The sequence below is a fragment of the Tuber melanosporum genome, assembly GCF_000151645.1.
Source record: "Tuber melanosporum whole genome shotgun sequence assembly, scaffold_17, strain Mel28".
Lineage (NCBI taxonomy): Eukaryota > Fungi > Ascomycota > Pezizomycetes > Pezizales > Tuberaceae > Tuber > Tuber melanosporum.
In genome coordinates, this window is record NW_003298830.1 from 639494 (window position 1) to 662351 (window position 22858).

At 46.7% G+C, this 22858-nt stretch overlaps 4 protein-coding genes; 2 read left to right on the top strand and 2 right to left on the bottom strand.

Moving 5' to 3' along the window:
• Positions 1-2110: 2110 nt before the first annotated feature.
• GSTUM_00005051001 (uncharacterized protein) lies at positions 2111-4044 on the top strand (the record flags this gene model as incomplete). The annotated part of the gene is made up of 6 exons (XM_002837031.1): positions 2111-2336; positions 2507-2546; positions 2649-3032; positions 3182-3276; positions 3330-3622; positions 3697-4044. The coding sequence occupies 6 exons, from the start codon at positions 2111-2113 to the stop codon at positions 4042-4044; spliced, it is 1386 nt and encodes a 461-aa protein (XP_002837077.1).
• Positions 4045-15638: 11594 nt separating this feature from the next.
• GSTUM_00005053001 (uncharacterized protein) lies at positions 15639-17729 on the bottom strand (the record flags this gene model as incomplete). XM_002837032.2 has 5 exons in its annotated part: positions 17187-17729; positions 16787-17105; positions 16572-16725; positions 15733-16479; positions 15639-15670 (listed from the first exon to the last, which is right to left on the bottom strand). Exons 4-5 carry the CDS (start codon positions 15959-15961, stop codon positions 15639-15641), a joined length of 261 nt encoding a protein of 86 aa, XP_002837078.1. The 5' UTR covers positions 15962-16479; positions 16572-16725; positions 16787-17105; positions 17187-17729.
• Positions 17730-18275: 546 nt separating this feature from the next.
• On the bottom strand, positions 18276-19003 carry GSTUM_00005054001 (uncharacterized protein). XM_052355734.1 has 1 exon: positions 18276-19003. Exon 1 carries the CDS (start codon positions 18583-18585, stop codon positions 18391-18393), a length of 195 nt encoding a protein of 64 aa, XP_052211705.1. The 5' UTR covers positions 18586-19003; the 3' UTR covers positions 18276-18390.
• Positions 19004-19973: 970 nt separating this feature from the next.
• Positions 19974-22072, top strand: GSTUM_00005055001 (uncharacterized protein). XM_002837034.2 has 8 exons: positions 19974-20327; positions 20426-20501; positions 20602-20753; positions 20806-20824; positions 20886-20923; positions 20982-21122; positions 21184-21606; positions 21660-22072. Exons 1-8 carry the CDS (start codon positions 20314-20316, stop codon positions 21739-21741), a joined length of 945 nt encoding a protein of 314 aa, XP_002837080.1. The 5' UTR covers positions 19974-20313; the 3' UTR covers positions 21742-22072.
• The last annotated feature ends 786 nt before the right edge of the window (positions 22073-22858 follow it).

Sequence of the window (22858 nt, forward strand, 5' to 3'; positions counted from 1 at the left end):
CCATGGTGGGGTATTCATTTTCTTATTGCGATAGTAAGTGGTTGCAATGGTCAAAAATTTGGGTGTTGCCGCTCATCATTTTTGGCACCAGCCTCGTACAAAAAGCCACTCCTCATAAGAACCAGACTGACCGCTGCAAGCTATCTGATGCACGAATCCTCTCTAGAGCACAGCTCATTCAACTACGAGATGCCTGACTCAAAAAAGATGCTAGAAAGGGTCAGAAACAGCCTAACGGAGCCTCAAAAACCAAGAAAGTTCCTTCGCAGCATCAAGTTACTATCGTTGCTACGCCTACTGAGATTCCTGGACGACGACTGGACGGGATGACAAAGACGAGGATGAGCGCCGTCCGATGGCCGTCAACGGCAGTCAACTAAAATTGGTCAATGCACCCAATGCCACCCAGTAAGACACACACTAGTGCTATAATAAGTATTTAAATTTTTAATTTTTAATAGGGTAATAAGGTATCCATAAAAGGAAACTCAGGGTTAATGCCGTCGGACTGCCTCACCCCGTCCAGTCTGTCCAAAGACAAGACATTGTCGTCCTCGGTCATCCTGACCTCGTCTAGGACGCACTGCTCCCGCTACTTTCGTAGCACCTCACCGGTAAGTAAAACTTTTGATTGTGGTTCAATAAGATATGCTAATTGTTGGCTTCACAGAAGAAAGTAATCAATGAAATTTTGTTAGAAAAGACTGCAAGGCCGGAGGGAATTAAGATGTTGTCTCAACTAGAACGATCAAGTATTGTAGAAACAGTTTGGATCAAATCACTGGCGCACTCAGTTTGACATATGCTAACTAAGAGTAAAAGGAACTGGGAATTCGTAGCAAAGCTATTAACAATAGACTCGACTAAATTGAAAACTGGATTAGACTAATGGTCATATTTGGTGGTGGAATTGTTTTGTTTGAGTTTAGGACCATACCGTAGGTTTGCTAGTCCACTCTGATTTTCTGAATTATTCTGCTTAAATATGTGTCTATAGTTGGTATACAAGGTCATGGTCTATGACATTCCTGCCGATAAAGAAATGAAGCATCACATCGAGTGAACCATCACTGCCTCCGAGCAGTGAACCAAAGGCATGCCGAAGAACCCAAGACCCCCGGCCAAATTCAAGCCGAAAATCTTAGTGGAATCAACCAGTTACGAATGAGGTGTACCGTCGTCAGGGGAGGGGGGGAGGTAAAAATGGTAATAGATGCAGGAATTTTTCTGCTTAGTAAGGTGGTATTTGTTTGTTGTATATCTTTATCATGGGCGTTACGAGGAATAGATGCAGCTAAATAGAGGCTATTTTTATTATAATATTATTTACATTCTTTTACTGCCATCAAGACATTGCCACAACTCCGCAAAAACTCTTATGATCTACTATGGTATTAATCCATCTAATCCACTATCTCCACCAGGCCTCCAACCCCTATGCCCTAAGATAAAATCCCTGAGAAGAATTGGTGTTTTCCTCATGATACATGGTAAAGCTGGAGTGTGTTGAGTGTGTCAGATATTGTTAACAGATATTTGCAATTGTGTTATCCTGTTAAACTAAACCAATTGTAGGCTGATGATGTGATTGCAGAGTTTAGAGGCCTTGTGGAGATAGCAGACTATACGAGTTAATACGGCTACAAGAGCGGTGTTTTGCCATAATTATCTAGATCGTCAGGGTTGACCTCTTCCCGCTCGAGTAGTACGGTATGCTTACCACTCCCTCATGTCTATTCTCAATGGCATACCGTACGAGAGCGGGTTTCGGCCGGAATTATCAGGCTTGTCAGGCTTGTCAGGCTTGACCCCTTCCCGTCCGAGCAGTAATTCCACTACCTCATGGTGTCCATTCCGAGTGGCAGGCGAGAGCGGGGTGAGGGCGGAATTGTCGTGCTTGTCCGGGTTGACCTCTTCCCGCCCGAGCGGTATTTTCACCACCCTCTCATGTCCATAACGTGTAGCAGACGAGAGTGGTATTCTGTCACGGTTATTTGGCCAGTCGGGGTTGACGCCTTCCTGCCCAAGTTGCACCCCCACCCGAATCAATTACCATAATTGCGGCACCAACCTGACAGGCAACCAGTAGCAGCAAAGCCTCACACACAAAATGTCGTCCTTTTCTGCTGTACCCGTCTTAGATTTTTCCTTATCAAGGGATGAAAGTACCAAACCAGCCTTCCTGGACGAGCTGAGGCGAACATTGCTCGAGGTTGGATTCCTCTACATCAAGAATACGGGGATTGATGAAGACCTCGTGGAAGAGGTCATCAGGCTCGGAAAGGCTTTCTTTGACTTGCCCGAGAGCGAGAAGTTGAGACTTGAGATGAAGAATTGTAAGTGATTACTTTGCCTCCACAAGCTCTTCTTGTCCCCTGATATTGCGTGAGAGCACGGAATGCTGAATGGTGATCATCACGAACGGCTCTTGATCTGTGCGGGAAAATGAGAACGAACATCTCACGTCATAGAACCGGAATGCTAACTTGAGTTCTTGGGAACGCAGCTCCTCACTTTTTAGGTTACAGCCGGCTTGGAAATGAAATGTATGTTTCTCCGAGCTCATGTGGCTTCAAACTTGAGAGGAAACTTATAGCTCCACAATAGACTTCAAAATGCATTAGCCGCTGACCCAGAAAACTTCACAGTACCAAACATGCCACGGACTGGCGCGAACAAATCGACCTCGCAACCGAGCTCCCTGCCCCCGCTCCCGATGAGCCTAGATACCGCATGCTCCGCGGCCCAAATCATTGGCCTAAAGAGGAGCTGTTGCCCGGTTTTCGAAAAACCTTTACAGAATACATGGATCAAATGGCTAAACTTTCAACAAACTTTACCAGCCTTGTTGCCGAGGCTATTGGATTGCCAGCCGATTCCTTTGAAAAATATTTTGATGCATCAGAAGAAAGCGCTTCCGGGACAAAGAGGCAGGATAAGATGAAAATCGTCAAATACCCTGATTTGGGAGAGCTAGGCGAGCAAGCGGCGGGGAGCCAAGGAGGTGAGGAAACTGGCCTATCTGCGTTTATGTTCGTTATACTAGTAAGCTACTTAGTGCTAATACCCCCTCTCTAGTTGGACCGCACAAAGGTTTGAAACTATTTTACACGCAATACCCAACTAACGGCAATAATGAAGAGAGATATTAATACCGGACCAAAATAGATTCGAACCTTAGCTCCTATCTTCTTCAGGCAACAGACCACAAGGGTCTTCAGGTTCAGAACTATAGAGGAGATTGGGTAGATTGTGTTCCCATAAAGGGGACATTTGGTAATACCCCCTCTCCTATTGCATTGCCTGCCATGATATTAAAAATTTCAAAGTTGTTGCAATAGGACGAGGCCTCGAGGCCATGACCGACGGCGTTTGTATATCAACAGCTCATCGTGTTATTTCCCCGTCTGCCGGCTCAGGACCGAGATTCTCGATACCCTTCTTCCAAGGGGTGTCGTATGACGCTACTTTTGAAAGCATGGACGTTCCGGAAGGGGTTAAGGCTTTGAAACAGGAAATAGTGCGAAAGGAAGGAGGTTGGAAGGATGAGGCAGAAATGACATTTAAGAAAGGTAGTTGTTTCAAACATCTTGGAGAAGCAACTATGATGAATCGAGTCAGGGTATCTCTCCTCCCCTACCTCCAACATTTCGAAAGAAAAAAATCGCAAGGTTGACATTTCCGCTTGAAACAAAGTCACATCCGGATGTGGGGGAAAGATATTACCCGGACCTCTTAAGGGTCGTCCAAGAACAGGAGAAGGCAGGGAAGAAGCAGTCAGTAGATAAGCCAGGGAACGGAAACCCACTTGGTGTTCCTACAACCACAGTCACCACTACTGAGGGCGCAACTGATGGTGCTCCTACCACCTCACCAATCAGAGGGCGAGGCCGGGCACCTACGATTGTAGTAGAGCTGACCCCCAGCGATCAGCCAACTTATGGAGAGGACCCAGGCCCCGACGGAAGTATGGAAAGGAAGGAAGCATTCGAAATGAGAAAGGCTGACGCTGCTCCTGACGTTGTTCGAGTCATTGAGCGGTAGGTTTTTCCACACAGGTGAAACTGAATACTAGTTTCGCATTAAATTCAACTATAAATTACTTTACCTAACGTAATTAATGCAATATCACGACCTATTTTGGCCTCCAACTTTTCCTCATCCTGGCATCTGTACAAAGTGCGACGATTTCTCCACTCGCCAATATCCGCACAACAGCTCTAATCGTTCCTCTAATAATATCCAAGAGAGCTGCGCTTTCAGCCCAACTCTAAAACCCTACAGGAAAGACCATCGCCTTGAACTCCCCTTTTGGGTAGGGTTCATCAGAGCACCTCACCACTACTTTTATTCAACACCGTTTCCAAATATTGCTCCCTATTGTTACCTTTATGATGTTCAATTATCATACTGTTAGTAAGATCAAAATTATTAAACCGGCTTGGCTGGGCGGCTAGCAGGTGGCGGCTTGAGGAATAAAATTATATACCCTTCAACCTAACATAATACGCAAGCAGAGTAGTAATGGATACCAATGAGGGCAAAACACCACCCCCATATCTCCCAATAAGACGTATGATAGCCCCAAAATGAGTATCATATATCTCTCGTCTTCATGTTCCCCGGCCCATCCCCCATCCATCCATCCACCTCATCAATCAATCTCTCTAAACGATACCAGTGCTTGTTCCCACAACCACATACCAGCTGCCTGGCAAATCTACCATGCCGCTAAATGATCTACCTCATCCCCCGGATGAAGGTGGGCCTCAAGGTACAAGAAAAAAATCTCAGGAGGATGCTACAATGGCAAGTTATCTCGGGGTTTTTTCTCCAATCAACTCACCAGGCTAACTGAGTGAATAGATCACTGTTTCTCTGACCGAGGATGAGTGGTGCGATCTTTTCATAGATCTTGTGCATGGCTTAAAGTCCGCATTACCGCATTTGCCTCGCGATATTAGGATAATTAAAGCTTTTGCACACCTAAGGGGACTATGCGCAAATTCAGCTGCAATAGACAGTTTAAACGTTTGCCTTCCCTATCATTCCCTATTATTACGTTTCCTGCCCTAGCATCTACCTCCACTTCTTTATACTAACTACCACCATTCTTCCCTCAGAGCTTCCAGGAGCAATATTACTGGCGAGAGTCCAATGCTGTAGCCCAGAGGCTGAAACATAGCCAATCTAAATCCCCAGAGGCGGTCGATACCACTGCTGAAACTTTAGGCAACAGAGAAGCATCCGAAGAATACTTAGACTTTGTTAGAGCTACCGAAAAACTTGACCGCAGTATTACACATCTTCTAATTGAATCTAATACTGGCCTGGACCCACTCACCAGCACAAGCGGAGGCAAGCCGGTAGCTAACGAGCAGGTAAGTTCCCATCCCAATGTCTAAACTTCCTACTAAACATGCATGCCTTTCAGATATTCTACCATAACAAGAGTTTTCTTCTTCCTGACGAGCATGGGTCTGGTTCGGGGGAGGCTGCAGGGACGGAGGTTAGCGTTTCTGTTACGACTCCTGTCACAACCATCGGTCTCGAAAACTCCGACAGTCTCCAGGAAAAAAACACCCAAATGGAAAACAAAATCGAACACGGGGAGCTGGAGTCTACATCACCCGTCACAAGTATCACCACAGCCACCAGCCCAGAAGTCCCCAACGAATCCCTAGTCCCAAAAACCCCACCCAGATCCCTGACCCCCCCGCCCGCCAACCAAACAGATTCTTTGGTCAGCCCAGAAACTCCTCCAACCCCACCGTCACTTTACAATGATATTGCGAACCAACTATCCTCTTTGTCACCAAATGAGTCACCTGGGGCTCTCCGTCTAGAGAGTTTTTCTCCAATTATGAACACTGTAAAAGAAAACAACATGGTAGAAGATCGATGGAGAGATTCTCAGGTCTATGGTGGCGCGCTTGAAGAATATCTTGCACCATTACCTCAACATTCCTTAATAAATGCAGTCGGTGACGTTGAGGGAGGTGTTACTACCCCACTATCTGATCCCGGTTGGATTCCAGAAGTGACACTTTCGAGTCCGCCTGGCCAGACGATTGTGTTCTCTTCTCCCTCGAGCATTTGTACAACCAGTACACGCAGCGGTATTCCTAGATCCACCGCCACATTTGGAAAAGATAAGGAACTTCCACTCACTCCTCCGGCGCCGACCACGGCGAAGAAGCTGATTTCGAAAACCCTAAAGGGAAAGGAAACAGGCCCTTTTGCCTCAAGAGCCAAGGGAGCAAACGTGGAACCTACACAACCTAAGCCTAGTCTAATGAAGACACTCCGTATCTCCTCAGGTGGCGATATTAATACTTCAAATATACCCAAATTAGCTAAAAAGTCATACCCTCCCCCGAAAAACGAAGTGCCCCCCAAAGAGAAAAGTGCGGACCTTGGACGGTTTACCAGCTTGAGGGATACAAGTGTTATACCCAAACCTGGGGTCATTGATCGTAGTCTCCTCGCCAGAGACGGAAACAACAGAAAGCTACCCGTTGAAAAAATGCTTGAAAACGCTAAACCCGAAATTGGTACAAAACCCAAAGCGATGGTGCCTTTAGTTCCAACTAACCCCCGTTCCCCAAATATCGCACCAACTACAAAACTCCACTCTAACAAGTCTCTTACATCCCCGTCAGTTCACCGAGGGAAACATGCACCGGGATATATTATGGACAAGAGAGGATCAAGAACCAGCATTTCGTCAAGTCTTCTATCCTCTCCCAAGAGACGGTTCAATTCGGCCATATCTATCTACGAGGACACGCCCCTTTTAAGGGAAGATTCGTCATCAACGCTTTTGAGTGCTGGATCTAATAGCAGTGAAAGCATAGCAACCATGGCGCAGGCAGAGCCTGTAGTCCTTACCAGAACGGGATTCTCCAAAGGATCACCGAAGCTGGTTGAAGTTCCCAAAAATGCGATGGAATTCGGCATATCTCTTGGATCCGGCAATTCTCAGTGTATGGTTCGTTCCCCCAGCAGGGTTTTCACCAGAAACTCTATTAGCACAGTATTGGAATGTGAGGAGGAAGATGCGCCACCTCCACCACCCCCCAAGGCCGTGAGTGAAACAGCCAATCCAGTCGGAGTTCAGAACCCTCTATCTAGCGCAGGGGAGCACCTGGACGAAACGCATGATAAGTCGTGCGTCCCCGAGGCAGAGAATACCAAGAACTCAACCCCTCCACTGGGGCCGATTGTTCTTCAGCCAGATACGAGCCAGCCTCTCGTACCACCCCTTGGGGCGGCGCCGTCCAATGAGCGTACAAACACAGCTGTGGCCAGCACCGGTCATCCTAGCCCCAGCCATGGGAAAGTCCTCTCTAAAACTCATCAGAGAACCAGTGCCGGATCAAACAAGACTACGAAATCGACGAGCACTACCATGTCAACTAGCACTTCCGGATCCGGTGAAACCGCGAAAGCAACTATGCCTCGCTACAATAGAAACGACACAATTATCCCCCCAAAAACTATTCCTACCAAACCACCGGAGAACTCCAAGGCTACGGCCAAAAATGGGAACTTGCCTGCTACCAAAAATTTCCTTCGCCGTGGCTCTGGCATCAAAATGAAATCATCTTTTACTTTCCAGGCGCCGGACCCCAGCACTACACTTGCAGAGAGCATCGATCAAAACCTTTGTGGTCTGGACGCTAATGGTACAGCGAGTTCGCAGGATATCATTCAAAACTCAGAAGCCAAAGATAAACCGAAGCCAACAAACCAGTACGCTCATAAGAAAAATAATCCTCCGAGTGGTGAATGGCTGAGGAGTTTAGATCGCAATAAAGGCAATATGGTTAAGAACATGGGTGATTCCGGAGCTATCATAAAACAGGAGAGTTTAATATTCGCCAACCCTAAACCTGGCGATACCGTTCCTACCAAGTACCCGGAGACTCTCACGCCTAAAAGAGTATCCCCAAGCCACTCAGCTGGAGACCCTCTAAGGAGAAATGACAGGAATCAAACCCTTCCTCGAGGCCCCCCCACAGAAAACTCTCCCGAAAGGTTCACTCCAAGCAAAATTCGGGCGCTCGCAGATCTAAGTGGGATCGGTTCAAACAGAAATCCTAGAACCTTGCCCTCTCCTGGACGCGGCTGGTTTGGACGCCGTTCTCTCGTTTCAGCGCCCACTTCGGCCATATCTGGAAAGGAAAATTACGACCCCTCCAACGCACAGGAAGAAGGTGTTACTCCGGTGAAGAAAGAGAAAGCTAAATCTAGATCTCTCGGGAATCTCGCTGGGTGGCTTCATAGATCCCCCAAGATCTCCCCTGATGGACTATTTTCTCGTGGAGCCAAAAAGGATAAGGATAAGCTAGCAAAGGCAACTTCTAGTCTCACCATTCGCTTGCCCCCCGCGACCCTTACTCCACAGCCACTCGGTCGCTACGAGCAAAAGACCGAGTTCTCGCAAGATGATGTTGAGAACCTCATCAAACGCCTTTCCACCCAGTTGCCAAGCACTCCAGATGGCTCACGTGAATTCAACGCACTCGGAGGCAAATACTACACCTCAGGTTATATTCCCAACCTTGACGAGAGCCCATCCAAGGAGTCCAATCCCATTGCCGTTTGTATGGATCTGATCAACTCTGCCAGCGAAGAAGTTCAGAGTCCGAGAAGGGAACGCTTGCTTCAAATGAGCAGCATTATGGTGGATGCTGTAAGCAAGAGCAGAGACGCGGAATGTGCAGCGGAAGAAGCCAAGATGGCAGCGGCGAAGGCTGAATGCGCATTCTTGGAGACTAGAAAATGCCTCCAAGAGATGACGGAGCTCTTGAAAAAGATGGGAAAGGATGTCCTCTGCGAAATTCTCTTCTAAATCTCCCGGTGCCCAAGGAAAAGTGTTAGTGATCGGGCGATCCCTAAAAGGTAGCGGCTGTCCCTAAAACAAAATTTCCTTTCTCCAAACCCTCTTGTCTCCCCTAGTTTCATGTGTTTTTTTTTACTCTCTTCCGAGTCTGTCCGTTTGTATGTACTATGTATGTCAGTTTCCCACAGGATAGACTAGCCTCTTATCATGCGCCCTGAGCATGCTTCGTACCATACTGTTTACCGGAAAACTATAATAATAAAAACCCAGTATTCATAAATACTCATTAAACGGCACCGTAATCGATCACCTTGACATCCTCTAGTTGACATCTCCCAATTAATCGAAACCAACCAATTTCATAGCTCCCGGATATCACCTCCGCACTCCAATGTCTCACCCAAACCGGAATAGCCCAGACAGACAGAAGAGATGTTACTCGAGTACGAGTACCGTAGAACGGATCCCAACATTGCGAACCCACGTGAAAGAGCATGAGAGAAGGCCCAACATACTATCAATGACAAGGAGGTATATCCAATACCATCGCATACCTGTACTCGCACCAGGTACCATTGACACAAACCTGGACCTGACCGAGTACGGTAAACCTTTTCAATACTATATATACTTCAGTACTATATACTCTTGGCGAAAGAGAGAAAAAATCCCCTCCGGATACCATTGACCGAGAAATGCCGTAACCTATGGTATACTGTACTGTACTTGTACTGTACCATCAAGAAAAGTGAAACACCCGGAGAGAACCACCTCGCCTTTGACCCATCATAAAAACTATGATATGAAGAAAAATTCAAAAATTCAAAAATAAGGTCAAGATATGGGGGAAGTGGGATAAACATAGGTGATAGTTCTATTACCGGTATTAGAATTCAAATTTATTTATTTATTTTTTTCGCCGACAGAAAGAAAATTCCCTTTTGTGTATGTATGTACGGTATCATAGAATTATTGATTGGGCCTGCTCTCCGTTTAAAAGTGAGTCGAATACTCTGTTGTTTTATCGTCGGAATGTGAAATCCTGTGATACCAAGAATAATATTATAAAGGCACCCCCCCCCTCCCTCCCTTGCCTAGTTTCCGTGGTACTGTTATGATATTTGTCGACAATCCCAGGAAACCGGCGATCCCACACCAAGTTTCTAGCGCAACGATCAATGTATGATACCATATCATACTCGTACAGTATTTATACTACAAAGTAAGTTACTCGAGTACTGTACCGTAGACGACATCAGTTAATCTCATGTGTTGTTGTTTTTTTGTTTTTTTTTGACGCGGTGTCACGTTGGGGAACATTTGAAATGTTCTTTTTCTTTTTTTTTTTTATCGCTACCAGCATAAACGAGAGCGGGTTGTGTGTTTCTTTTTATGATACAAGTAATAACCCTTCCCCGGTCCTTGTCATCCACGTTACAAGTACCAGTACAAGTATCATACTCTTACATAACTTGTATGATACGGTACCCTTCCAACACACGGACTCACTTATGACCTCCTACCCCCCCCACCCCCTTCCTGAGTCCCATGTCAAATCGTCCGGGCGTCCCGTGTCTCACTTACCCTTAACTTGCACTTGTATGATATGATAAGATAATACCTTATTCGGTGAGAGTGCAGGGTAAGCGAACGAACGGGAGGGTTCGAGGAGGGGAAAAAAAAATTTGAATAAAATGTGTGAAAATGGGAAAAGAAGGAAAGGAATTTCTAAATGAATGATTTCGAAAGCACTGGACAAAATTCTTGCGGGGGGGTTTTTTCTTTTTTTTTTTTTCTTTTTTTTTTTTTGGCTCATGTTTGTATCATGTTCGTGTATATTGCCTTTGGTAGGATAATGTAATATATTGCGACCAAGTTAGGGCGGATCAAGAACCTCTTTGAGAGTTACCGGTACTCAACCTCCCAGACCACCTACTTTTTTTTTTTTTTTTTTTTTACCTTCCTAGTTTGATGGGTGGTTGTGGGGGGGGGGGGGTTAAAATGAAATAAAAATTTCTTATAATACTTTTTTTAAAACCGCTGTTCAAGGGTGGGGGGGTTGGAAAAACTATTTAAATTAGGCCCTACCCTGGAAAACCAAACAAAAAAAATTGTTTTCCCCCCCCCCCCCTAAATGGGTTAAAATATACCGTGGGGAAGGGGGTTGTGGAATATAATTAGCCCACTTCTATAAGTAACTAGTAGCATTCTTATGATACCTACATAGTTACGAAAAGTATGGCAATAATAATAATAAAGACCAAACGCTATGACCGGTTGACATAAACCTATGATACCATATCCAATCGATTGACAAAACCTCATACCGGTATATGTGAGTTGGAAATTCTCTCTCTCTCCTTCAGGAGATCATAACATATCCGGGCGTGTATGATGCTACTCCAAGGATGATAAGGCCTTCTTGTTTCCAAGGTGTGACCAATATCGTCCTGCGAAAGCTCCTACTCTGACAGTGCTAGGGTGATGAGAAAGACAAGGTTATTTGTTGCTATCGTATGATACTAGGAGTTTTTCTTCCATTGTTTTGATATCTACTAGTGGTGTCAGCTTCCCTCTCTACCTATCATGCCTTTCTTACTTCAGAGAAGAGCACACAGGATTGGTCCCGTATTCAAGGGATCATAGGACCAGAGGACATTGAATAGGACTGGAATGTCCTCCTTTCTTTTTAGCACTTTGAATCTTTATGTCGTTACTTAGATTATATACACTTGACGTGTCCTGCCCATGTACTTAATATCAATCCACGGATTTAACAAAAAAAAAAAAAAAAACCCCTATCCCGTGAATTCTACCTATTATCTCAAAGTGCACGTGAAAGTACACACCATGTCTCTCTCTATTCAGCATCCCAGTGCGAAGTGAACTCCCTTTCTATCACACCTCTGCCAAAGGAAAGTGGACCCCTGGCCTGATCACTACCGGGGACCATTGAGGCGGTATCGTACAATACAATACCAATGGTCATGCAGCCTCACTCGTGGCAGTGATTTTTCAGCAGGATTTCCCCCCCCCTTCCAACCCGGCTGATGGTGGAGGAGTGTTACAGTTGTTGGTCGGTTAGAAGTGAGGGAGGGGGAGGACCAGACGGCTGGGAAAACTTCCGTGCTCTGCTACTATATTCCACGTTAAACTCCGCACTTCCGTGGGTGGTACTACGCGTCGCAACAGCCACTTCCGGCATCGCCGGAAGAGGAAAAACTCCTGTCACGAGTGACCATACATGAATCGGACATAACACTCTCTCGGAAATTAATCGGCCTTCGTGATAAGGTGGCACTACAGACAATACGCACTCACTCCCGAAATTGAAAAAAAAAAAACCTCCTACTTTACTACTTGTACAGTACATACACCCCCACCACTCCCGTGGAGACTAATCAGTCCCGCGCAAAAAATCCCAAGGTCCCGACATCTCGGTTTGAGCCGAGCGGCACTTACGCTTCTTGCTGGGCTCGCACAGCACCTAACAACCCCCCCCCCACGCTCGAGCTGGGGCTTTCAGTCTTGAATCCCCTCCGAAGGTACCGGCACGGTACTTGTATCCTCCCGCGCCATACGGGAACGTTTTTCTTCCACCGTGCTTGTAGATTAAAGGGCGTGTATGAGGGGCTGGCGAACGGCTCGCGGGAAAATCGGAAGGATTCGGAGTGTTGTAACTGCGATCAGTTAACCAGGGTTTGTTGGGGAGGTACCGCAGGCGGGTACCATGGGTAGTTCTGGATTTGGGATCGTGTCTGAGAGATGGGGAGAGTTATGACAAAGTAAGTCTTTGCAAATGTGTCGCAATGTGATGTAAGCACTCTAGGTACCGGTATGTATGTATGCTGTGAGTATCGTACAGTGCCTTGGTTGTGTGTTATGGTGGATTATGCCATGGTTATAGACTCCAGACATGGGGATGCTTGATTGATAGGCTCGATAGATAGATATATCGATAGAGCGGATATCTGTAGAGGGGGGGTTCACTTCGCAGTGGGGATCCTCCTGTTGGGTTGGTTCCGGATAGGTTCCATGGTATAGTACCTACTTGCTTGCTGCTGCGGGAAATGAAAAACTCCTCCAGCACCGGACTTCATGCCGACTCTTCTCTCCTCCTCTACCGGTATCTCTTTTATTCCCCGCCCCCCTTTTTTTCCTTTATACTTCCTCTCTCTCGCCCCCTCTCTCTCTGTGTATCGTGCCCTTTCTTTCTCCCGCTCTTAATTTTGACTTCCTTACCCTTACTTTCTTATAGCACTGTACATTCCCACCTGCTCATAAAGTTTGGCTGCAGGCCCCACATGTGCCTTCCTCTCGGACCGGAGCGTATACACCGACCTGCTCGTGCAGACAGACAAGGCAAACAGCATCTGCTACCGCTGCTGCAAGGCAGCCAGCCAGCCAGTATTGAAACCCTGTAATTCCCTCCCTACCTCTCCGCTTTCCGGATTCCAGTTCAATCAAAGTTTCATTCATTCTTCCAGGAGATTGTGTAATAGAAAAAATAGAGAATGAATATATTGCTTGAATATCTGCTGCTGCCGCCGAAGGTGTGTTAATTTATGTCATGTGCCGTACTTGTAATATGATTCTACCAACTGTGCAATGCTAGTACCGGACGGAAGCTTTCGAGTCATTCTAGAAGCAATCTTGTCCCTTCCTTTCCCCCAAAGCCGATGGGTGTGGGTTAAGATAGGGTAATTTAACACAGTTTGTGTTTATGTATTTTTTCTTCTTTTTTCTCACCTTTCGCAGGTATCATAGGTGTTTCAAGATTGGTGGTTTAGATGTGGCCTAGGCCGATTCGGTATGCAAGCCCTCTGTCTCCCTCTTTCCCTCTGTCTCTGTTTCCTTTGTAAGTAGTTATACGTGCTGTACACTGTACGGTACTAGTCGTCTGTATGCACGCACCTGCCCTTGTAGACTAATTAATTCTACCGAGTAAGCCGTGCATCAGTTGAAGTGACACATACACAAGATGTGCTGTCCTGTACCAGTATTCCTCCTCCCCATTCTCTCGGTAGCGCCAAATGTGCGCATCCGTGAACGCTCTCTTCCTCTTGGTGGCGGTGCCGCACTTGCACTGTGGTGATGCAGTGCAAGTGTACACTAATATACCGGTATGGTACAGGTGAGCAGGAGTACCCTGCCCTGTTGTCTTTCTTGATATCTTGGGGGGGGGAACGGTAATGTCCATCGCCCTAATCAATGGAATGGAGTGACACCAGGTGAAGTAGTGCAATACCGGTATGTGTTAACTCGGGCAAACTGTCAGCGCCTCGGGTCTATTTTTTATTCCTATTTTTTTATTCATTCAACCCATCATCGGTCAAACTTAAAACGGCGCGTGCTCCTTATCATCTCGGCTCGGTACATGCAAGACCTTGGTGTCTCCCACCGTCCAACGGGGTGGCGTCAGTCGATGATAGTAAATGACATGCGAGGGAGGGAGGAGGGGGCACTATCCGTCCCCCATCCTTCCATAACCATCTCAAGGAGATTTCACGGAAAAATCATAGTCCCTTGTTACCGCACTGTACGCCTCTCCTCCAGCTTACTGCTGCTCTTCGATTTGATGAAGCTAGTATCTCAAAGAGCCGAACTCAGTGCAAATGACTTTCCGCTATAATACTATCCACTCCTTCAGCATATTTATTTCCGAACGTAACTTAACGCAGCTCTAGGCACTTCACAAGAATAGAGGTACCCACCTCCGTTCGAGCTTCCTCCTTTTCCCCCACTCGTCCCACATTACCCTCGGCTACCCCCACGAACCTTCTTTCTTCGCACATGCTGCATATGTAGATGACATGGCATGTCGATTGTCAAAGTAATTATCTTTTTTCCTGAGTGGGGCCGAAGAAGTCCCACGGTATTTTCCATTTGATACATTGTAGAAACTCTCGCTTTTCGAAAGAGCGATTATTAGTGGATCCAAACATGACCTGAGAAGCCGATTCCCTGAGCTGAAAGAAGCCATTTTAATCCCCCAATTTGACATCTCACATCACTTCATCCCGCGCCAGTTTTTCTTTTGGAGATGGCGATAGCCCTTACGGGATTGTGCGGGGCCATGCCAGCAGGAAAAATAAAATAAAATAAAAACAAAAAATAAGGTAAACCCCCCGAGAAATAGTCCCTAGGAAAAAATAAAAAAAATTAAAGGTGAGAAGAGCCTTTGCCCACTCTGCCCAAGCGCTCGCCGCCCAAATCTTGTAGGAAACCCATCCACGTACAGTACCAGCACAACAACTGCCGAGAGCTCCATTATGTTCCCTGTGTGCATCTGTAGTAAACATCGTGCACCACTGATTGTATTCACGAGTTATTCTTCTGGTGTAGTTTGCGACACCCCCCCTCCATGACTTCCCTAAGGGATCCGGGTCGCATCAACTTCACTCAGCAATCTCCTTGCGTGATACCCTCTGGGCCAAGAACAGGTGATTAGTACAGCGTCGGGCGTCTGAAATCAACCCTCCCATAACCAAAACCAAGAATGAACATACCCCAACAACAATCAACTATTTTGAGAAAAAATCTCTGTAGAACTGCCCAGAATTGGCTCCCCTTTAATTTTCTAGACTCCGCTTTTTGATTGAGTGAGTATTGGTTGAGGACGGTAAGTCGGGTGTTTTTGGGCAGGTGAGCACATCCAAAAAATATGCCAAAGCGCTAAGTTTTGTATGTATTACTAAGCAAAGTCAGGCGAACATAAGGGTTGGTTTGGGTGAACAGCATTATATGTCCCGTCTTTGCCCCGGCAGCTTGCAAGTTATGGGGTTTGACCTTACTTGGGGCCTGCCGGAACCAATCTAGTTCCTGTAGAGGGGAAGGGAAGAAAGCCTTGCCTCACGACGTGCTCCCCTAGCGGTTGCACATACCGTACATCGGCTCATCACCAATCAGGAGAGAGATGGGGTGAGCGGGTGCGCTGCAGAAAGGATCAGTATTTGGCTGAGTCTGTCCCGACTTATCGCCCCTATTCCCTGGAACCTGGGAACCGATATACACCCTCGCGCGGCTGCAAAGAGACAATTTAAGCTTGATCGAGGTTATCAAACTAATATCGAAATTACCGATCTTCAGTTCTTCTGCGTAGGGGCTGGGCATTTTTGCATGCCCACACGATGCTGGGAAGGTCCACTTGCCCATATCCCCGGCCAAAATTTTTAGCGGCTCCGGTCACCTTCCTTTCCCTTCTTCGTCCTCCGATGTCGGTGCCGAGTATTCTCAACCTCACCAGCAATCTCGTCGCTCGTAATTTCCTAGCCGGTATTACTTTCAATATTATTGCAGTATTCAAGCACTAAACCTGCATTATGAAAATATCTTAGGTCCAAGATTCATTGTCTCCACATCCCGGGAATATCCAATGTAACCTACCGGCATGTCACTCGGGATACCCGGTAGATGGGGCTTGCGGTAGGGGCTTTTGCAGATGTGGAGTTAAAATATTAGACTGCCCACCGGTTTCTTCCAGTCCAAGCTTGTATACCGGCATTTGTATATACCGTAGTGATTTTCAGGCTGAGGTGGATTGAATCCGGCAAAGCCAGGCCTGATAAGGGCTTACTTGTCCAGGGAGAAACGTCGGTATCACCGGGTGTTTTGTCTCTTGCTGAATAAACCTGTTTTCCCCTCGATAAAGTGCTCCTTGTTAGCATCGCTAGTCTCTCCGAAAAAAGGAGAACATCAAGCGGGAGAGAAAGCGATACTAAACTTGACTTTCGTTCTTTGTACCCAGACTCTCTAGTCGCAACAACGTCAAAAACCCAAAATCGGTGTGAATGCACCGGTATCATACTTCGAAGAATTTTTGAGGGCGAGATCAAAGACTGCTTCGCCGGGGTCTTCGACCCAAATCATGAGCCGACCTAGGCAAACCTTTAGTACGAAAATTTCGTTAGGGCCCCAGGGGTCAGGTATCCGGTGCACCAATCGGCTAATATGATGATACTTTACCGTACCGTAGCCCCAGACCTTGCCCAGCCTTCTTGCTCGCTTGCTGCGATATCATACTTTGGTTTCAAAATAACATTGATACGATAACAAGTTGCGATCGCAAGCGACTAGGCAAAGAGTCAAACTATGTAGGTTGTAGTTATCCCAATACCGTAGGTTCCTCACCCACGATTCCGCTCTTCACTTGCCCGTGGTTTTGTTTCTCTCTCTCACGAACTTTCCGTTTCAATCAACCAGCAACTCTGTTCCTTGTCCGGCCCTTGTCCGACCCGACCCCATTTGTTCTGCTCCGCTTTTCCTCTACAACATTAGAGATGGGGGAAGAAAAAAAAAAGCACCCCAGTCGACATTGCTTGAGTAGGCGTTATCATACCAATAACGATCATGGTAGGGTGAAGGGCTGGGGGCGGTAAATCCAAACAAAATGTGAGAAATACAACTGGCAAATGCTTTGGCCCAAGGGCACAACATAGATGAGAAGCGACTGTGGCTCTGGGATCTTGATCCTCTCTCCGGTTCTCAGTTGTTCAGGTGATCAACCCTGTTTTAATCGAGACGCAAGCGAACCACGGCTGTCTGACAGGGGACAGGAGAGAGGTCAAAGCTTTAAGAGGGATTATCGACGTGCCAACGCAATACCGGTATGCGAAATAGGTTCTTTGGATAGACTAGCGAGAGTGATAGCATGACATACCATATCGGAGGGCTCTGTGCTGATTGCCCGGAATGATTGACTAACAGCTTCACCAAGATGCATTGCCAAAATTCTTCGACCCAATGCATAGTACCCCCGTACAGCGCTCCAGTGGGATTCGAAGATTGTGTAGAAATTCCGAAAGGGCAAATGACGCCCCAAAAATATTCGCTCGAGTAATTTTTGGGGTAACTTCTAGTGTATTTCTCGAGGGAGCGACCGGATATCGTCTTGGTTTCGTCAAACCGGTTCGCTTGTACAGCAAGGGCCTGGACCCATAACGCGGTACCCGGAACCGTAGGACACCGGTAAGTGCTGAAGAACCCACCGGTACTTAAGCAAAGGTACGGCACCAGTAGCAGATAATGCTGGACTCTTTATGTATCACCTGAGGAAAGAGAAGGATACAGAACACTTGCAACAACGAATAGTTTCTCGCAATATGACTGGCTCTTCTCTGCAACCAACGGTAGCCCACTATTCTTCCCACTCATCGGCAACTCCACTTGACAAGGGGGGCCCATGACGTTGGGCGTGAAATTTTCTTTTATCCAACTGACCCGGGGCACTGGTCCCACACCCCAACGCAGACACCGTTCATGACCCGAAACCAAGGCTGGCCCCCAACCCGCAAGAACGGAGTTAGCGAATCGAGAAAAGAGCGATACTCGAGTACTTGAGAAATAGGAGCAGAACAAAGCAAGATGAAAACGGATCTGCATGATATCCGAGGAGAAAAAAGAAAGGAAAGGGGGAAAAGGCCAAGAGGAATAAAAAAAAATTACCGGTAATAATAAAATAAAAATAAAAATTAAGGGCAGGGAAAAGCAGGAGAAAAAAGGGAGTGAGAAGGTTCTCCCTCACCCAGACGAGCGGGGTGCAATCAGCGGGACACGCATGCACCGCAAGTAGATGGATGCACATCTCTCTCGTCCGCTGCAAAAGCTGGTTGGCTTGGATCCCCCGCCTGGGAAAAGGAAGGGTGCCTGACTGCCAGCTTGCTTCCTGGCTGCAGTGCTTTATTTTTTGCCCACAGCCGAATTTGCGCTTTCTCTTTCGTCGCTTTACGCCTGAGCATCACACCCTGCAGCCCAGATCGACAGAACGCTTTTTTAATTAGCGATTATCATGTCTTCATGATAATTCCCACTACCGTATCCCATTTTTGCCTCTTTCGCACTCAATGCTAGAATAATAAGCGGGAAAAAAAGGGGGGGAATAGCGAGCCCGGCGTAAGGGCTTGGATCCAAGGAGTAGCGTGCATTGTGCTATATGTACGAGTACACATGGGAAGTGGCATACTGGGTCGGGTATGTACTGTGCACAACTACGGTACTCGAGTATGGTACGCTAGCCCATGGCCCAATCGCGGTAAAAAGGAATATGGATGGTATGGTCAGGTTGTCAGGTTGTCAGGTAGGAAAGTCTCGGGGGGAATAATACCGTAGCAGAACACGGACAGGGCATCTGTAGATTGAGAGGATTGAGAGGGTGGAGAGGATGGAGGAGGGGAAGGAGGGAGGAGAAGGAAGAGGAGGAGGAGAGGAGGCTGGAGGGATGGGACGGTGAAGAAGTGGCAGGGAGGGATTCCCGGTATGGTGGAAATGTTTTGTAGGATGTTGTATGACTGCCGTGCTGTAGGCAGCATATGGGACGGTAAAGGTACCGCAGCAGATCTGGAAACCAGCGCCTCGGGCGGCGAGCCACTATGTTGTACCGTACTATAGCAGGTGTCCTTCGACGCTACGGCAAACAACAATCTTCAACAGTTCAACTATTTCTATCATAATAATACTCAAATGCTGTGCGACACGATATGGATGCGGGGACGCCATATCGTCTGGTATCGTTGTCGGGCATATCATGGGAATACCGGTATCTACGATGCCAGAAGACATGGACTGGGGCGGTTTAAGAGCAGGCCCATGAACCGGATACGGGTGTGTGCTGGCGCAGGGTTACGCATGAGAGGAAGGAGGAAACTGAAGGGAGCCAAAGCGAGGAATAAGTTAGAGCAAGGATAGGCGGGGGGAGCTTTTTGAGCAGAGGAGTTGCACAGTAGGAGGAAAGGTATCCTAACCCGCATAACGTACCGGTATGGAGCAGTGGGGTGGATGGCTCAGTGTGATCAAGGAGCCCATCCAGTTATACATGCGAATAAGTCATGAACCCACCACACCCACCCCCATGCACACACGGAGACCCACGCACACATACCACAAAAGGGTCCTAGTCGATTGGATATGGGGAGGATGCACTCAGTTATGGTATGATGCCCCATCCATCCCCTGGACGCTCACCCGCTCGCTCATCCACTCAGCACTAACTAAGCAGCATTAACAGTCTGGGAAAGGGGATCCCAGCAGTATGGTTCGGGTTCCTCACCACCCTCTTTGCTCATAAAAGTATATTTACGTATCCCCTTCCTCTCTTCTTTTCCCCCTTCTCCCCCCACCCGATTTGACATCCGCCCGTCAAAAAAAAAAAAAACTCTCTTCCTCACTCCTGATCCCTCCAGTCCCTTTACCTCCCTTCCCTATCTCCTCTCACCTCTCCCACTTCTCCTCCTTCTCTCACTCTTTCCATCTTCATACGGTATTTCCTGTATCACTTCCCTCCCCCGCCTTTCCGTTGATCTACAAATTGTAGTCTTCAACCTGTCTTCGCTTCGATACTTCTCTATTCAACTACCCTCAGCTTTCCACCCCTTGACCCTCACTGACCTTCCACGCCAAGGCCAACTCGCCGAAGCGAGTGTTTCTTAATTATCCTTGACTTGAGGAAAGAATAAGTAATAATAGTAATCATGAGTTTTAACCTGTAAGAGATCCTCTTCCTTGCCTCGTGATTCAAATGGTCGGAGCAAAAAATCGCAGATTAGAATCGCAGATTTTGCTCACATCAATATCAATTGACAGTAACACGCACCAATTTGAGAATGGTAGACGGTTTCATGGCTACCGAGGTGGTGCCTACATGTATCCAAACGATGAGGTTTGTACAATCCCCCCTTTCCTTCGAGTTTTGTTGCATGACTTTTTTTCTGTTTATGGAATATCAGGGGGGCTGTGAGTCGGTGCTAATGTCTCCAAAGAAAGAGCAAGACCGCCTTGATATCTACCACAAGATGTTTCTTGTTGCACGGCAGGAGGAGCTTCACCGTGCCCCAATCACCAGAAATTATTCCCCACCCAGAATCCTAGATCTCGGTACCGGAACCGGTATTTGGGCCATTGATATGGCGGAGTAAGCCCTCCTCGCGCTCCTACTATCAAGTGGTTACTAATTTATCAATTAGTAAATATCTTGATGCAGAGGTAGAAAGGATTCTTTTAATAATTACACTTGAACCAATCTCTAAAATTTAACTTATGACAGGTCATCGGCATCGATTTATCATTAATACAACCTAAATGGTAGGCATATGGAATTCAATCACAGGCGGAATTATCTTGCTAATCTAACGCTATGTAGGATTCCACGTAACCTTCGATTCCAAATCAGCGATTTTGAGAGTGAATGGACACTAGGGAAGGACTCTTTTGACTTAATTCACCTTCGGGCTGGCTGCGGGAGTGTCTCTAGCTGGCCTACGCTCTTCCGTCGAGCGTTTGAGTGCGTCCCTGCGCTGATCTAAAATACGTAGCCTCAAAGCTAATATGAATGTTACTTTTAGACATCTCAAACCTGGTTATGGTTGGATTGAATATGTAGATATCGATATTCAGGCTCGTAGTGATGACGGTACACTTACCACTGCCCATGCTTTGTATCAGTGGCAGCAATACTTGCTTGAAGCCACAGAGCGTGCAGGCAAGCCACTGAGGTACGAAGCAAGAACTGGCCAATTGCTTAGGGAAGCGGGTTTTGTCGACGTCCAAGAGGTGGTGCTAAAGCTTCCATTGAGCCCTTGGCCGTCAGATCCATATCTCAAAGACTGCGGACGCTGGTACAATCTTGGGCTCTCAGAGGCCCTTGAGGGGTATACATTAGCGCCTATGACAAGGGTTCTAGGATGGTCGGCCGACAATGTGAAGAATCTACTCGGGCCAGTGCAGAAAGACATCAACAACCGACAGATACACGCGTATAGCGATATGTATGTGTTCTCTATGGATTACCTTTTGAAACTCATTAACGCTCATTCCTTAGGCATATATGGATAGCTCGAAGGCCCGACTGGGGCGTCGAAGATAAAAAAGTTTCCAGCATCAAGCGGGCGATAACGAAATAGTGATCTTCACGACCCGACCTCAGTCTCCTGACCCGGGGTTTCCGATTCCTTTCATTCTTCCTAGTGCACTGGAGTGGTCTACCGAAAGTCGACCTTTGCTGGACTATTGGGACCCGCTCGCATTAATTGTTAACGATGGTAACTGAAGGGATCAGTCAATGGAGAATTTTGGTTCATTTTTGTTTATTCAATCAATTCTCCCGCTTTCTTTTCTTTTTTTCCTCTCCTTATTTGCTTGATTTGGTGTTGCTCGGCGTACCATTGATTTTCTTGATATCGCTTTCCTTTTTTTTTTTGTCCTATTCTTTCGGAGGCGGAAAAGGGGAGGGGGGTTGGCCAAGAAAGACAAGCCAACGTCTTTTTAAAAAAATCCTTTTGATCATACTTGCGATATTATTTCTGGGGAAAAATGGGTTCTGGGGTGTCATTGAAGGTTTTGCCACTTGTTTATTTATTTTTCAACCATTTCCCGCTTCATCTTTTTTTAAGTTATGATCTTGTAACTGGGGGCGTTTTTTTTTTTCCTTCCCATTTTCCATTTTCCATTTTTCGTTTCTCTTCGGGTTTTTTCTTTTTCTTCTGACTCTAGTGCCCTATTCCACTTTGTTCGATTCATCCTGCTTCCCTCATCCTTTACGCTTTATGTTTTAGTATTCTTGCTCTGGCAGGGACCTGATTGGAGAATATTTACCAGCAATTGGGAAAGATATAATTTAAACGAATAAAAAGGAATTGCTCGCGCTAGTTACAAAGGGCTCCTCGGTCTTCACAATGAGCTCACGGGGTTGGTCGCCGAGAGAGTACTGTACTGTATCACACCGGAACCTGGGATGTTCCGAAGGAGGACGTCGATCTAGCGATGGCTTTACCTACCGCACTGTATCACATTATCACTGTAAGTTGGCATTCATTTCTCAAGAAGGGAAATGTATCGTAATCAGAGAAATGGAGGATATCACAATCCGAGATGGTATCATATCACGTAGCTCCCTCCCTTGCTACCTACAGTATTCTACGGTGCTACCGTAAAGCCAACCAGTCCAATTCAGTTCGTATCAGTTGGCTGCTATCATACTACACAGTACCTAGCTAACTAACTTGGCTTTGAGATCTTCAT

Bases quoted from the DNA above. Each gene is read 5' to 3' on its own strand.
- GSTUM_00005054001 (XM_052355734.1), bottom strand. From the start codon at position 18,585: ATGCTCAGGCGTAAAGCGACGAAAGAGAAAGCGCAAATTCGGCTGTGG.
- GSTUM_00005055001 (XM_002837034.2), top strand. The intron at 21,123-21,183 runs GTGCGTCCCTGC...TGTTACTTTTAG, and splicing joins CTCTTCCGTCGAGCGTTTGA to ACATCTCAAACCTGGTTATG. The intron at 21,607-21,659 runs GTATGTGTTCTC...CTCATTCCTTAG, and splicing joins ATACACGCGTATAGCGATAT to GCATATATGGATAGCTCGAA.